Source organism: Octodon degus, unplaced genomic scaffold, assembly GCF_000260255.1.
Source record: "Octodon degus isolate 3935 unplaced genomic scaffold, OctDeg1.0 scaffold00067, whole genome shotgun sequence".
NCBI classification, from domain to species: Eukaryota; Metazoa; Chordata; class Mammalia; order Rodentia; family Octodontidae; genus Octodon; species Octodon degus.
In genome coordinates, this window is record NW_004524643.1 from 2,800,718 (window position 1) to 2,817,218 (window position 16,501).

At 35.7% G+C, this 16,501-nt stretch overlaps 1 protein-coding gene across 2 annotated transcripts in view; it reads right to left on the minus strand.

Moving 5' to 3' along the window:
* Sbf2 (SET binding factor 2) overlaps positions 1 to 16,501 on the minus strand; it is a 508,807-nt gene that overhangs the window by 203,730 nt on the left and 288,576 nt on the right. For both annotated transcript variants that reach the window (XM_004634868.2, XM_023719341.1), the window contains exons 15-16: positions 13,005 to 13,114; positions 11,918 to 12,067 (exon numbers count right to left, since the gene is read on the minus strand). In XM_004634868.2, coding sequence (XP_004634925.1) covers positions 11,918 to 12,067; positions 13,005 to 13,114 — 260 coding nt within the window. The remainder of the gene's footprint in view (positions 1 to 11,917; positions 12,068 to 13,004; positions 13,115 to 16,501) is intronic.

Genomic DNA, 16,501 nt, shown 5'->3' on the forward strand with positions numbered 1-16,501 from the left:
AATATATTACATATAAAATAATATATTAAACAGACTCATATGAGGGGATTGACAACATAATGGTGATAAAACTAAAAAACATAAGGAAGAGGCCCTGCACTGATCAAAGATAATAATGTACCATGAAGTAGGGAGAAGTAGTATTATTTCTATTAAGCCAAGATGAAAAAAAGATCCTGAGATCATGTAATTCAGAGGTAGGAGAGAACAGAACTAGTCCAACCGGGGCCAGGGAGATGGTTCAGTAGCAAGCACAAGGTCCTGAGTTGGATTAGAACTAGCCTAACAAAAATCTAGTCGAACTTCCTTGACAATACATGAAAATTTTCAGCTTTCCTGAAAATGATTAGAGTGTTTAATGGAAGACTGAATTTCTACTAAGCACCTACCTTCACAGTTGAAAAGACTCAAATGTTAGTTGTGATCTACCCTTTTCTAGACTTACCAAGTTAGAATTTCTGATAATAGGGCTCTGAAATCAACATTTTAAAAATTTGAGAGAATTTTTGAAAATTATTTCAGAGGGGGGCTGGGGAGATGGCTCAGTAGAATAAGCACTTGCCTGGCAAGCACAAGGGCCTGAGTTCAATCCCCAGCTCTGCCAAAAAAAAAAAAAAAAAAAAGAAAGAAAGAAAGAAAGAAAGAAAGAAAGAAAGAAAGAAAATTATTCCACATAACAGGACATGAATTTTTTAATTTCAGGTAGATACATCTTAGATTCACTTGTGTGTTATTATTTCAATGTTCTCACCCACACTCATGTTAAATTTAATCTGCATGGGGAGGTATTATAAAATAGAAGTTCTATTTGACTTGGTATTTGGAGGTGAGGTTTTCGGGAGGTAATTAAGACTAAGGAGGCCATTAGAGTGGGATTCAATGGGATTATAAAGTGTGTGGCTTTGTAAGAAGAGAGACCAGAACCAGGACGGTCTGTGCTACCTTATGACGGTCAGTGCTGCCTTTAACTTTTCAGAGAGTTCCCTCCTACCAGCAAGAAGCTCATCAGATGTAGCTTTCTGCATCATGAACTATCCAGTCTTCAGACATTTAAGCTAAATAAACACTTGTCTTTATAAATTCCTCAATCTGTGATATTCAGTTATAGTAAGGGAAAATGGACACTGTGGAACTTTAAAAACACGATGCTTAGGGCCAGCTAGATAGCTCAGCAGACAAAGCGCCTGCTTTGGGAAGCACAGGAAGCAGGGTTCAATTCACGGTCCTGTAGGCCCTGCCAGCCCCGCCCCTGGGGTGCACTGAGCCTGTGACTAAGACCAGGTGTGGTTGTGCATGCCTGTAATCCCAGCTCTGGGGAGGCTGAAAAGAGGAGGACAACTACGAGTCTGATCAGCCTCCCCAGTGCTGGAATTATAGGCATGTGCCACCACACCCGGTATTGGGGTTGGCACAGCATGTGGTACAAGGGATCAAACTCAGGCCCTTGCCCTTGCTAGGGAGGCACTTAGACCGCTGAGCTATCTCCCTAGCCCCAGGTTGTGATTTAGATTATAGCCAAGAAAGGAATAAAAATTACTGGTCTGTGTGGGGATGGGAAATCTTTGTAGGGGCTAAATGAAATGCTAACAAGATAATATAAGAGTTATTTACACTGTATTTACTCATCCATTTACTTCATTAAATTTTTACTAAGCGATTACTTTAGGGGGACTATAGATAAGTCAACAGTCAATTTCCTTACATGTGGCTAAATACTACTACATGATCACACTGCACCCAATGAGAGAGGTGCAAGTTAAAGTGGAAGCACACAGAGTAATTTCCAATCTAACTGCTGAGTAAGGTAGGCTTCTAGGAAGAAGTGACATATGAACTAGATAAAAGGGTGAATAGGAATTGGGTGAGTAGAAACACTGAGAGAGTAGGGAATAGAAGGGAGAAAGGAAAGAATTAGTGCTTCCAGCTCAAGTAATTAGATGTTTAATAACTGGGGACTGAGAACAGTGACAGATGAGGCTGTTGTGGTAGGCTGAGGCCAAGATAAGGTCATGCTTTAATCTGAGGGCAAAGAGGAAGGATTTTAAGTTGGTAAATGACAACATCCTTTTTCAATTGTATAAGTTCCACTCTTTTTTTGGTACCGGGGATTTAACTCAGGATGTTATGTTTGCCAGGCAGGTGCTTATAAATTCCACTTTGATGAAGCAAAGAGAACAGAGGAGGATGGGTCAGCATGGAGGTAGGATGACTACTTAAGAAGAAGCTGCTTTATTAAGAAAGGGAAAAATGTTGATGACATATCAAAATGTTGAAATTTAAAGATGGATAAAATCAGATTCATAATCTTAAATGTTGCATGGTTTCTCTTACATGAAAAATCCAAGTACAATTAAGAAGTAAAATACAAGACACATAAAAACAAACAGGGAGCTAGATCTTTTGCAAAAGGGAAAGGGTCCAAGAGATAGAGGAGGAAGGGGGAGGAAATAGGGGGATGAAAAAAAATTAAGATGTATTATGCACATATATCCATTCTCCACAATGAATGTCATACTGAGATAATAACTTACACAATTATATTTTACAAAGGATGAATGTATTTCAGTAACATTCAGAACGTATAATGTATAGGACTCAGTGACTAAATGGATTTGGGGTTAAGATAAAGAGACAGAAGCTATTTCCATATTTTTCCTTATTTATTGGTGTCATTTATTGAACTAGGAAAGTCGGGAAGAAGAGTTTCAAAGTGACAGCTGGAAATAAATGAAGAAGGCAATATGGAAGATGCTGACATCTAAATTCAATTGTAAAATTCCATAATGGCATTCTCATTATGTATTTTGGATGCCGGCATGGCATCCAAAAAGGACCTTTAAACAAAGTTACAGCTCTGGGACATCCAAGTAAAGATAGACAGTAACAAGCAGAGATTACAGATGTGTGTTACCCCATGTGGCTGGGCTATAGCCACTAGAACAGCTAACTTTAATTAATTTATCCTAAATCTGAAACTTAAATTTGTTGATCGCTCAAGTTAATTCTTTGTTAAATAAGTTATGAAAATTTGCAGTATTAGGTGGATTGAATCTAGGGACTTCATACTTATCCACATTCCTAGCCCTTTTTTAAAATTTTCAGATAGGGTCTCAACAAATTGTCATCTTATTATCCTCCTGCCTTAGCCTTCCAATGTGCTAGAAAAGTAGGCATTTAATAATTTTAACAATCACTGTGTTATGTAACTCATGTATTCAAACAATATCTGAATACTCTCTACATGTGAGGTAGGCACTACACCTATGAGGATATACCTGTAAGGATGTTGAATATACAATGATGAGAAACAAAAATTTTCTTCTTCTATAATTTTTTTTTTTTTTTGTACTGGGAATTGAACTTAGTACCTTGTGCTTGCCAGGCAAGCACTGTGCCACTGAGCTACATCCCTAACCCACTTAGTCTTTTCAATAGCAATTTTTACTTGAAGAAATGAAAATAAAGGTCCACAAATGTTCAGAATACAGGTTTCTGATGTAGACTTAAATTTAGCTGTAGAGCACCTATTAATACAGTTTTTGAAGAACAAAGCATCAGTCATCTAAAATAGTAGAGTTTGAAAAGATTTAGCACTCATCTTTTCAACTTTCTAGCTGTGTGACCTGGAAAAATTAATTTCTCTGAGCCTTTTAAAAAATTAATTAATTTGGTATAGGGTTTCACTATGCAACTCAGACTTGTGTAGTGGTCCTCCTGTCTCAGCCTCCCCAGCACAGGGATTACAGGTGTGTGCCACCATGCCCAGTTTTGGTGGCTTGGCTCGGGGCTGGCATGGCATGCAGTATTGCAGATCAAAGCTGGGTCCCTGAGCTATCTCGCTGACCCTCTGAGCCCTTTCTTAAAGGAGAATGCTAATGATGGCTGACCCAAGACAGCCAAAAGAAGGGTGAGGATATCTGATGCAGTCCCTCTTTTATAGGTACTCCAAAAAAAAAAAAAAAAAAAAAAAAGGTATTACAGATGCTGAATGGATGGTTCTTACATGGAGAAGCAGAAAACAGAAGCAGAATTGGGGAATAATGATGTGGGGAACAAGCAGTAACTTTGTTTGAAGGTCCTTTTTGTTTAGGTCATCCTCTACAAGAAGTAAACCAAAGAATTACAAAAGGAAAGAATGTGTTCACAGATAAGGCTTGTTGACTGAGAGGTCTTTTATAATATAGGTTAGCAGAGGTACTCTACCTAGAAACTTCTAATCTCAATATCTTTAATAAAGTCCCTTTCTCTTAAATTGGTCACATTTCTCAGAACATAATCCTCCAATCCCTCACCTTGAGGGCAGACTGCCAGTTTCTGGAGGGGGACCTGGGAAAGGAGGAAAGCCTGCTGGCCTTCTCACTATGTATTTGGCATTCACATAAATTAATTTGCAGGAAGTCAGCACTTCTCTCAACTACACTTATATTTTCTAGGTCTGCCAGAATCTTTCTTGGTATAACCATCTAGACATGGTGAAGCATACTTGTATACCAATGTTCAGCAGTGTAGGCACGAATATGGCAAGTTTGAGGTCACTGCATATAAACACATTTTCTTTATCCATTTATCTGTTGGTGGGGATATGAGCTGTTTCCAAGATTTAGCGATCGTAAATTGCATTGTTACATCACATGTATGCATGTATCATTGTGGTAAGGTGACTTTAACTCTTTTGGGAAGATACCTAAAAGGGCACTGAATAGCTGGGCCAAATGGAACCTCTAGTTTTACTTTTTTAAAAATTGTTTTTAAAACCCAACATGTGATAGACACCTGGGCTACTTCCAGATTTAGGCTATTATGAAAAAAGTTTCTGTGGTTATTTTGGAGAAATTGTTTTGAGGACTTTTTTGTCTTTTTGAAATGGATTTTCACTTTGCAGTTCAGGCTGGCCTTCCAAAATGCTGGGATTACAGATGTATGGCACCACACCTGTCTACATTTTTATTTCTTTTGGATGAGACTCAAGAGTTGAAACAGCTAAATCTTGGATAATCATAAATTTTATAAGAATCTTACTCTTTTTTTTTTTTTTTTTTTTTGGTTCTGGGGGTTGAACTCAGGACCTTTTGCTTGCCAGGCAAGTACTGATGTCTCTGAGCTATCTCCCCAGCCCTAGAATCTTACATTTTTTAAAAAAGTGACTGCACCTTTTTCATGCTCAAAACAAGTGTGAGAATTTCAGTTACTTTACAATTCTGCCAATACTTAGCACTTTTTAGTCATTCTGATACTTATGCATATCTCCTGTTTTTTTTTTCCTCCTGGTTATTTTAATTTGCATTCCCCTGATGATTAATACTGAGTATATTTACTTGTGCTTATTAACCATTCACTTACCACATTTTGTCAATTATCTACGAATAGTGTGTTCATTTTCACTAATTTCTTCAACTGACAAAAATTATATGTATTTGTAATGTACAACATGTTTTGAAATACATACACACTGAGCAATGATTATACTGAGCTGTTTGAATATGCTATACCTTCTTTACATATATATGTGTATATCTCTATATCTATCTATCTATCTATCTCTCTTTTTTTTTTTTTTTTTGCGGAACTGGGAATTGAACTCAGACCCTAGCACTTGCCAGGGAAGCGCTTATTCTACTGAGCCCCTACTTATATTTTATGGTAAGAAAAATTTCTAAAAATTATCATATTTGGCTTTCTTATTTTATTTTTTTTTATTTATTTATTTTTTAAATTTTATTTATTTGTGTGTGTGTGTGTGTGTGTGTGTGTGTGTGTGTGTATGGCCAGCTCAGCCCACCAGGGGGCGGGGCTGGCTGGCATGTGGTGCTGGGGATTGAACCGCGGTCCCTGTGCTTTGCCAAGCTTGTTCTAAGTAGGTGCTTTAGACCACTGAGCCATCTCACCAGCCCCTGGCTTTCTTATTTTAAAGATGATGAAGACTGAACCCAAAGACTCAGAGTTTACGTTAGGCAGGCACTCTACCACTATATACATAGAACTGTTGCTACTCAGTAGCTGAGCAGTACTCTAAAGAATTATACCATAATAAAAGAAATCCATATCCAAATGTAGTAAATATTTAGGTTTTACTTTTTTGTCATTTTAAATTATCATAACAAGTCTCTGGTTCATTACTGTAAGTCTACAATACATAATGAATACATTCATTCTAGGGAACTGGTACATAAACATAGTAATTTTGATCCTTTTTATTTATCCATCCTCTTCCCTCCCTTCCCCATCTCTCAAAAATCTCTCTTTCGGCTTCCTACCATCATATTTTGTTCTTTAAATTACTTTTACTTTGGGTTTCTAAAATAAGAGAAACCATATGATATTTAACCTGTATCTTGTATATTTCACTTCGCATTATAGTTTCATGGTAAATTCATGTTCCTATAAATAACTCAAATTTATCCTTTTCTTCTTTACTACACTGTCTTATACTTTGAAGAAAGAATGTATGTGCAGTTATGGTGACCCATCTCTTGCTTTGCCAGTTCATTTATACAAAGTACAAAGTGTATATTATATTTTTGGTGCTAAACTGAATCACTAGAGACATTAAGAATTTTTGAGGGCTGGGGAGATAGCTTTGTGATCTAAATGTCTGCCTGGCAAGTGCAAGGACCCAGGTTCCATCCCTGGTACTCCATGCCATGCTGGCTCCAAAACTGGGGGTGTTGGCACACACCTATAATCTCAGGACTGGGGAGGCCGAGACAGGAGGATCATTATGAGTTGGAACTGCATAGTGAGGACCCTGTACCAAATGAATGAATGAATGAACAAATTAATTTAAAAATTTTTTAAAAAAAGAATTGTTGAAAATATATATTGTGAAATTTAGAAGACATAGCCTGCTAAAAAATCTAATAGCAGTACCACAAGAATAAAATACATAAAAGATACTAAAGAATGACATAATAAGAACCCACATACTTAGTTTTAAAAACAGAAATCTAGACTATATATAACTCAGAGTTAATTGGTGGGATTCTCATCCTGACTAACTATATATGCTGATACCTGTGAACTAAGCAACTGCACTGAAGATAGCAATGTGTAACACTAGGGTCATGCTTAGAATGCCTGTCATTCTGGTCTTCTAAATATGTACTGCTTGTCATATCATATCAACTACTGCTATACTGTCTCTCAAGTAAATGTTTGTTTAAAAAAGAAAGGGTAATAAATGAAAACAAGAGACAAGAAAAAAATGTCATAGGACTGTCCTGCTAAATGCTGTATATGGTTAGATTTCTAAATTTCTGTGTAAAAATATGTAATTGTTTATTCCTATTTTCTAGAATATTTATTTTTTCTTCACATTCTATAGGGATTTAAAGTTGAACATATCAATATTTGATGGAAAACACCTGTTCCATGCTAAAAGATGTTTGATATTCAGACAGACAGTGAGGTTAAGCTCAACTGCCTCTGTTATAGGATAATATCATTAAGCTTCCCTGCAAGTGGGTTAACAACTCCAGTCTGCAGACCAAAAGTTAGAGAAAAAGAAGGGCTGCAAGGACAGCCAACATTTTGACCCTAGCCTTTCAAGGTCAGTGAGGACTCAGGATATAAGAGAACCTGTACTGTAACATCCTGTAACTCAGCGGTGTCCCAAATTTTCTATCAAGGAGATTATGGGGCCACAGAGGAAAGTGATTGACGATGTAGAGTGTGTGTAAGGAGAGTCACATGGAGAGAAAACTTTCTCTCAGGCTTTCAGAGAGAGCAAATTGGTCAAGCAATGGCCGTGATTCATCCACATGGCTGACACTGACAAAGGATCTACAAACTTTGGTATAGAGTTTCTGAGTAAATCCTGAGGGGATTTGACTGACCTTGTCAAATACAAAAGTTGCATTTCTTGTTAAATAGGTCTTGCTTTATCTTGGTCTTAACCATCCAGCAGAAAAGTATAAAAACGAGGTATAAAAAGTAAAGCCATATTAATAGGCTGAGCTGTAAAAGGCTCAAGTCAACAACTTCTGACATTGCCAGTCCTGAGGATAACCCACTACTATTATGGCTTACTGGAGTATATTGGATTATTTTGCTGAATTCATGCACCTACAATATTTAAATGGCAATGGAATATCCATCTCTGACAAAACTAAACAAAAATGGGGATATAAATGAAGGACCATTTCGTATCTGTATATGTAGAATATACAGGATAGATATACAGCTACTTTCTCTTAATTCAATAAGAAGATTTGCACTAATAGTGTTTGGACAGGTTATCATGTCTGCATCTTGTACTATGACTAACCACTACGAAGACAACAATATGCAATGTACTGATTATTAAAACTGTCCTACTAATCGGTTTGGAAACTGTCTCATTGCTGTTTGTTTCTCAATAAAATTAATTTTAACAAAAAGAATGTGAAATACAAAATATATATATAAAGCTCAGGCTTTAGTCTATCATTTATTGACTTAAACAATGGCTATTCCTTCAGCTACTTATAGGAGCCCCTACAGTGTTAACAGCAGAAGAGAGGTTCTCTGGTGAATCCCCACTAAAGCCAATGGCCAAAAGAAAAGTTGACTAAACAGGCCACTGGATTCTTTTCCACAGCCAGATCTCTGGTTGTGTGGCACATAGAAACTAAGAGGACAACTGAGGGGTGCCGGCTACAGCAACTCTCTGGCACATACCAGAAGGTTCATCAGTGGATGCCGAGTCCTGACAGCCTGACTGGGTAACCAGCAGAAAAATCTCCATTTATCCACTGTCCACACTGCAATTGTCAAAGGAGATGAAAGGTAACCTTTTCAGTGATTATCTGGTATCCTCTGACCCAAGTACCTGAAACAATGCTGTTAAAGCCTTTTTTTAAAGCATTCTTTAAGAGTCAAGATATAGGTCTGGACTTTGCACTAATAAATTAGAAACCCCAGTTTTCTCTAACTCATTGAGTTAACTTTAAAATTCCTTGATTAGATATCTCCCTACTGGGCTGGGGAGATAGCTTGGCAGCGTAAGGACCTGGGTTCTATCTGTGGTACTGCCCACCATGTACAACCCTGTGATGATCCGGCCAGTGAATCTGGGCATGGTGGCACATACCTATAATCCCAGTGCTGGGGAGGTTTAGACAGGAGGATCACTACAAGTCTGAGCTGTGCGGTGAGATCCTGTACCAAATAAATATGTCAACAAAGAATAAGAAAAATATTTCAGTAAGCCATTTTCTTTCATGTGGGCACAGAAAGCTGATAAATGGGCCCTAACATGTGAACTGTGATTGCTAGGTGATGGATATATTTAATCTGTCAGCTTCAGAGGTGTGAAATTCTGTAAATGGGTTTTAAAAAGTGTTGCCTTCTCTTGTTGCTAGAAAACACTGGCTAGGTAATTAGGTACATAACAGGAATGCCTTAAAGAATTTTTGCCCTACGTATCATGGTGGGCTTTTTCTCTGAGCCATTTTTACCTCACTCTATCTCTAGACGTGACCTCTTTTGCAGGCAGACAAACACTTCAATTACCTCCAACTCCCCTTTTGGTATTTGCCTTCACTGTCTTTTAAAGAACTATAAAGCAGTGCTTTAGTACTAAGCAGTGCTTCCTTCTTTAAACATGACTGCTACACCTGAACTCACCTGTTAACTTGTGCTTTTAAAAATACCTGCTGGAGTAAAGTTTGAGTTTCCAATAAATATAAAAAATGTACCAGTTTGAGGCTGGATAGGCTGGCAGAATTGTAACTTCTGGTCTCTCGTCACATGGTATCCACCTGTGCTGGGGATGACTCGAGGGACCATGTAACGGCTTAGAAATCAAACAGAAATTCAAGGAATGCCAGTTCTTTCCTTTTGCATTTTAGAAATGGGAGCCTCAGTGTCAAAATCTTAGTCCTTTGCAATATATTCTTAAGCACTAGAAAATGTTCTACCTTTACATGTTGAAAAAGAGCTGTTTGATATTTTTTTGCACCTGTGGATGGCCTGCCTACCCTGTAGAACCAAGTTGGAATGCAGAGAAAGTAATGATTATGATGCCATTTCACAACTGTAAGGGACTGGAAAAATGGTCAAAACTGCCTTATGTTCAGATTTTCTTTGCACTAAAAAATAATCCTTGTGTTCAGAATATAAATGTAAGCCATGGAAAATCAGACACTACTAGCCCTTATGGTATCTACTATCTTTGAGCCCAAGGCTACTCAGCTGCCCTGACCTTTGGCACCTGAGGGTGAGGTTTCTAAAGCAACATTAATCACCTCACCCTCTGTTACTGGGGTCTGAGGCTTCCTTTAGCTTTCTTGAGTCTTGACAGTGGAACTTTTAGGCTAGCCATAACTGAAACATTCACAGGGTTGTATCCATCCTTAGCTGCTTTTCTTCAAGCTCTTCAAGGACAATATCCCTTATAGGAGTTAAATGGAGAGCTTAGAACTACTCACATTCAGATCTAGGAAAGTTTTCAGACAACACTGATAAGTGCATTCAGGTCTTTAAAGGACTTATTCAGATGTATAAACTATACTGGAAAGATATAATGGTATATTTAAATCAAATATTGCCTTCAAATGAGAGTCCAATTGGTATGGATTTTAATCTGAGTGTTTCTTCTTTAAAATTTATTTATTTAATTTGGAACAGGGTCTCACTACACAGTTTGGACTCCTTGTGATACTCCTGTCTCAGCCTCCCCAGTGCTGGGATTACAGGCTTGTGCCACCATGCCTCATTTTGGCAGGCTCAGCACCAGGGCACAGCCTGTGATACCAGGGATTGAACCTGGATCCTTGCGCTTACCAGGCAGGCACTTAGACTGCTGAGCTAACTCCCCAGCCTAATCTGAGTGTTTCTTAAGTGTCCTGCACATACTGAGATATACTTTTATTTTAAATTTTTTTTTTTTTTTTTTTTTGCAGAACCAGAGAATGAACTCAGGCCCTTGTGCTTGCCAGGGTAGCACTTATTCTTCTGAGCTATCTTTCCCACCCCTGAGATATACTTTTAGAATGGGTTTATTTTTAATTATTTAGTACAGGGTCTACAGGGTTTCACTATACAGATCAGATTGGCAGCGATCCTCCTGTTTTCAGCTTCCCAAGCACTGGCACCACCACGCCTAGTCTCAATGCGCCCTGGGGGTTGGGCCAGCATGGCACACTGGGACTGAACCCCAGTTCCTGCCTCTGCCTAAGCAGGTGCTTTAATCTGCTGAGCTATCTAGCCGGCCCTTTTTTAGAGTGACTGAGTTCTACTGTATGTAATTATCCATAGATCTCACCAATATTTACTGAATTTTCATCATTTTGTCACTAGTCCAAGATGCCAATTTTGCCATAAATTACAAGTCTATATATGTACATTATCTGTTTTGTAGATCATGATTCTATTTGGTAATCTGAGTAATACTATATAAACTTCATACTGTCTTAATTACTATAATCTTGAACAAATTTTTTTATTACCAACAAGGCAAATTCTCATTCTTTGACTGCTATTTTTCTAGCAGTATATTGGCAATTATAATACTTTTGCTCTTCTCCTTGGGAAAGGAATTATACTACCTCTTTAGATTATTTTGGGGAGAACTGATACCTTTATTATCTTCCATTGAGGACATGGTACATGTTCTTATTCATTTAGGCTTTCTTTCACTTACAAATCTTTGTAGCATATCCTGTAATTCTTCTTTTTTAGTATAACACTACTTAATATTCATTTTGTTGATTTATCTGTAGTCTCATGTTTAGTTTTTGAAATCTCAGTAAATATATATATATTTTTTTAAGAAGGGATTTTTGCATCAGTTGTAGAGAAAAGGATACCATGGTCCTACAACAGCTAACAATAAAATCAGATTTAAAAAATCATATTAATTGCTTCACCTAATTTAGGTCTTCATTATTTTGTGATAAGTTTATTTCTCTAAGATCATATGTATTTTTAAAAATATTACCTGCAGAGTACAGTTCATCATCCTTATTATGTAATCAAATTGTTGATGGTCCAATATTGCCCGGTTTTGCTGGACATGTAAACCCAGTTCATCTGTGAGACATTGTCTTGCTGCCTTTCCTTTAAGGGCCCTCAGTGCAGCAGGAAGGGTCTGAGGAGAAGAGTGTTACAAGTGACCAAAATGTACCACTGGGGGAAAAATAAATATGAAATAATCACACTGAATATTCAAATGAATTCTCTAAACTATTTAATATAGTTATTAGTAAAAATTAAATGGCTAGGGAAGAAGTAATTTGCTATTAACACCATTAAGAAATGCATTTGTATTATTTTTATTTGTAAGCCATGCTGAAAACTAAGTAGAAATAGCTTATATGGTAAATTGAAAAAAAAATACAAAACATTAAATTTACTTTTTTCCTTAGCTTGACAAAAACATTACCATGTGAAAGTTGAAAGTGAGATAAATAAAAGAAAGTCTACATGTCAATCATAAGAAAAATAGATCAAAAGGAACAAATGAAGGGAGAGAAGAAAAATCCTATATAGGTAAGGGTAGACACCCTTACCCTTTTATATACCCTTATATAACTAAGAGTAAACACTTGTACATGCTTTACCAGCTCCTGAAACAGATGTTGAGAACTATGATCATATACTAGTAAGGAAAGGTTACATTGCATTCAGTATGTTTCAAAGAAGGTAAGAAAATTTAAGGGGATGTGTATAAATTTAATACCAGTTTTTATAATCCATGACATAACTTAGATTCTTTGCAATAAAAGAAATTATATTTAAATATTAAGTTTCTAAGTAATATGTCAATAGGGTTTAAAGAATAACATTTTAAAGTAGGAGAAAAAAGTATTAACAAACATAATTTGTATATTTCCCTTGTGGCTACAGAATTTGGCTTTGACTAAAGTTTTAAATCTTAGACTGTACTCATTTTAAGTGACTGAACAACGAAAGGACATTTTCTTAGGGTAAGGGAGAAAATTTAGAGAGCTCAGTTGGCAACATCGACAAGTGAGTCTCAAATGGAAATGATTAAATGCTTACTTGGGAAAGACAATATTTATTACCTTTTCAGTCTCCAAAGTTTTGTTTTCAAATATAAATGAGATACAGTTTCTAACAACTTCCAGTCTCTGTGCACTATTGAAAACTGTTGTCACTTTATCCACTATTGAAACTAGTAAAAGAATATAAAGAAAACACAAATAAACTTCTCTGCCAATTACAAAAGCAAGGCAAATATTACTTTAAGACGTTTAATATGACCAATACTCAAAATTTATTTTTCCTTTCTAGATGATACTGAGATATTTTATTTCCCTTTTAATTACATTTTGTAATTTTTATGTATTAGTCAATGAGTAATTTCACTTGATAGTCTAATGATACGCTTAGCTTATACAAATTAATTCACATAATAAAGTAATATTTCATTAAACAAAGGTAAACATCTACTTTTATTTAATTATAAACAAATAGATAATATAAAAGGTTTGGGTATAGGGCCACAACAAAAAAAGCTAATACTCATATGCAGGAAGATTACTGACAGAAAGAGAAATTATTTCTAAGGCATTACTAAGGAAAAATTATATTATCCACCCCACAAATTAAACACTACAAATGTGAATAGAGGAAACTTGAAGGGAAGAAACAGCATTAAAAAAAAAGAAATGATCCGTGTGGCATGTGGTGCATGCCTGTAATCCCAGCACTTGGGAGACAGGAGGATCTCTAGAATACGAGGCCAGCCTGGGCTACAAAGTGAACTCAAGGCCAGTTTGAATTGTATAGGAAATCACGTCTCCAAAAAAGAAAAAAAAGAAAATCATGACCAATGAACTGCTACTGGTTTAGGAAAGTCACATTTTAGTGCATTTTTATTTCTGCAAATTTAGTACCTTTCACCTTTTAACCCGTCAAATGTTTAGTGTCCCATTTTTAGAACACCCATTTCAATGGAACATAATGATATTTTTTCTCTTTAAACTCTGGTTCCTAGAATTTTTGTAGGTAACATGAATATCATGTAAAAATTCAAAATACTGTAATTTTTACATAAATGGGTTGGAAAATTCTACCGTATGATACATGCTACAGTTATCTAAACAAATTTAGCTTGTTAAAATAATATCAGAAGGTTAGAAATGAAAGTAGTAGTTGTAAGGAAAAGTAATACAATTTCACAAAGCACTGTTTCATTTGTATAAATGAGCTAGAAGCAATCATTTTTAAGCCTATCCATACTCCCTAAGACTATTTCTTCATTCACATCTCTTTAATCTCATCAGTACAAAAGTCATGTTCTTAAAAAAATGTTTTAAAAATCACTGCAATAATTATATTCTTACAGAAAGCTGCAAATAGAGTATGAAGAGGATCCATGTATTCATTGCCCATTTCCCCTGTGATGGTATATTACATAAACACAGTGCTTTATCAGACTTTGGAAATCAATGGGCATCATACAATGAACTAGACTATACAACACTTACTTGGATTTTAGCAGTTTTTTAAAAATAATTTCTAATCATGTAACGTTAATTTTCTGCATACCATGATGGTTAAACTGATTATATTACATGGGTTTTCTGTCTGAAATGTCCATTCTAAATTGTGGGCTCTGGTGTTCGGGTCAGTGGCATGTACTGAAATAGGAAGCTATCTGTATTATACTAGAAAAGTTGTTTTTGTTTCAGAAGAATATCACATACTTTTTATTTGAAAGCAATATGATTATATTCATAAACTTTTAATTCCAAAACCGATTTAGCAGAATTTTAAATTTTCTTTAGCTATTAGAAAACACATTTTCTTAGAATGAGTATGTTTACTACCTGAGGATTATAGTTTTCCTTTGGAGGATACAATCTAATTCACATTTTACAATGATAAATGGATCAGTCCTGAGGATGCTATAATACTTGTAAATATAAACCAACTGCAAAATATATCACGAAGAACATGGATAGAACTAATCACAGAAAAAAATATTCAGCATTTTATTGCCTGTGGGAAAAAATCAGCATTCTTATACATTGCTGGAGAAAATGTAAAATGATGTAGCTGCTCTTGAAAAGTTTGACAGTTCCTTGATACATTAAATATAAATTAATTACCATCAATCAGCAATTCTATTCATAGATGTGTACCTAATCAAACAAAAACATATATCCACACAAAACATGAAAAATCAATATTTGCACCAGCATTATTTATAATAGCCAAAAACTTGAACTATGTCAAACATCTGTTATAAATAGATAAATATCCATATTTCTTATTCAGTCATAAGAAATAATGACATACTAATACATGCCTCAATATAAACCATGAAAATATTACACTAATTAAAGAAGCCAGCTGGCTTAATGGTACACACCTACAATCCCAACACTTGGCAGGCCAAGGCAGAGGGGATTGTTTTCAGTATGAGGCCAGGCTGAAGGAAATAGTGAGTTCAAGGTTAGCCTGAACTACATAGTGAGATTCTTGTCTCTTGACTCAAAAAACCAAAGGAAGCTGGGTGTGGTGGCACACGCCTGTAATCTCAAAAAGATAAAACAACAAAAACAAAAACACAAACATCACCCCCAAAAGAAATAAGTTAGTTATAAAACACCACATTATATATAATCATATTCATATAAAATGTCCAGAGTAGGCAAATCTATGGCAACAGAAAGTAGATTACTATGTAAACCTGGGGAAGTGGTTTTGGTAGGAAATAGTTACTGTTAATAGCAGGGGCAGGATTTCTATCAGGCTTATAAAGATGTTCTGAAACTACTGGTAATAGTTCAACAACTCTGGGAATATATTCACTTACATGGAGGAATTTACGGTATGTGAATTATATTTCAACAACAACAAAAAAAGATTTTTATAGTAATAGCAGTTGGTTGTATGATTATCCTTTGTGAGAGACAGTGAATAGAACAGAACTTTTTTTTTTATGCTTGCAAAATGGTATAATATTTCTTTCTTTTTTTTTTTTAGAACTTCTGATTACTGATAATGAATCTAAGTTATATGAGTTTGTTCACTCTGTAAAAATTTGTCAAATTGCATACTTCTATTTGTGTGGTATAGCTTGACAAAAGGTTTACTTCTATTTATTTTATTTTTTTCTTTTCTATATTTTTTATTGAGAAACAAATAGCAACGAGACAGTTTCAAAACTGATTAATAGGACAGTTTCAATAATTAATACATTGTACATTGTTATCTTCTTAGTGGTTATTCATAGTACAAGATGCAAACAGGATATCCTGTCCAAACACTATTAGTACAAATTTTTTCTTCTCATTGAATTAAGCAAAAGTAGCTGTATATCTATCCTAACTATTGTGCATATACAGATACAAAATGGTCCTTCTTTTGTATCCCTTTTCTTTGTTTATTCCTGTCAGAGATGGGTATTCCATTGCCATCTAAATACTATAGATGCATGAATTCAGCAAAACAATCCAACACAGTCCAGCAGTCCACAATAGTAGTGGGTTATTCACAGAAGTTGTTGACGTGAGCCTTTCACAGCTCAGCATATTAATATGGCTTTACT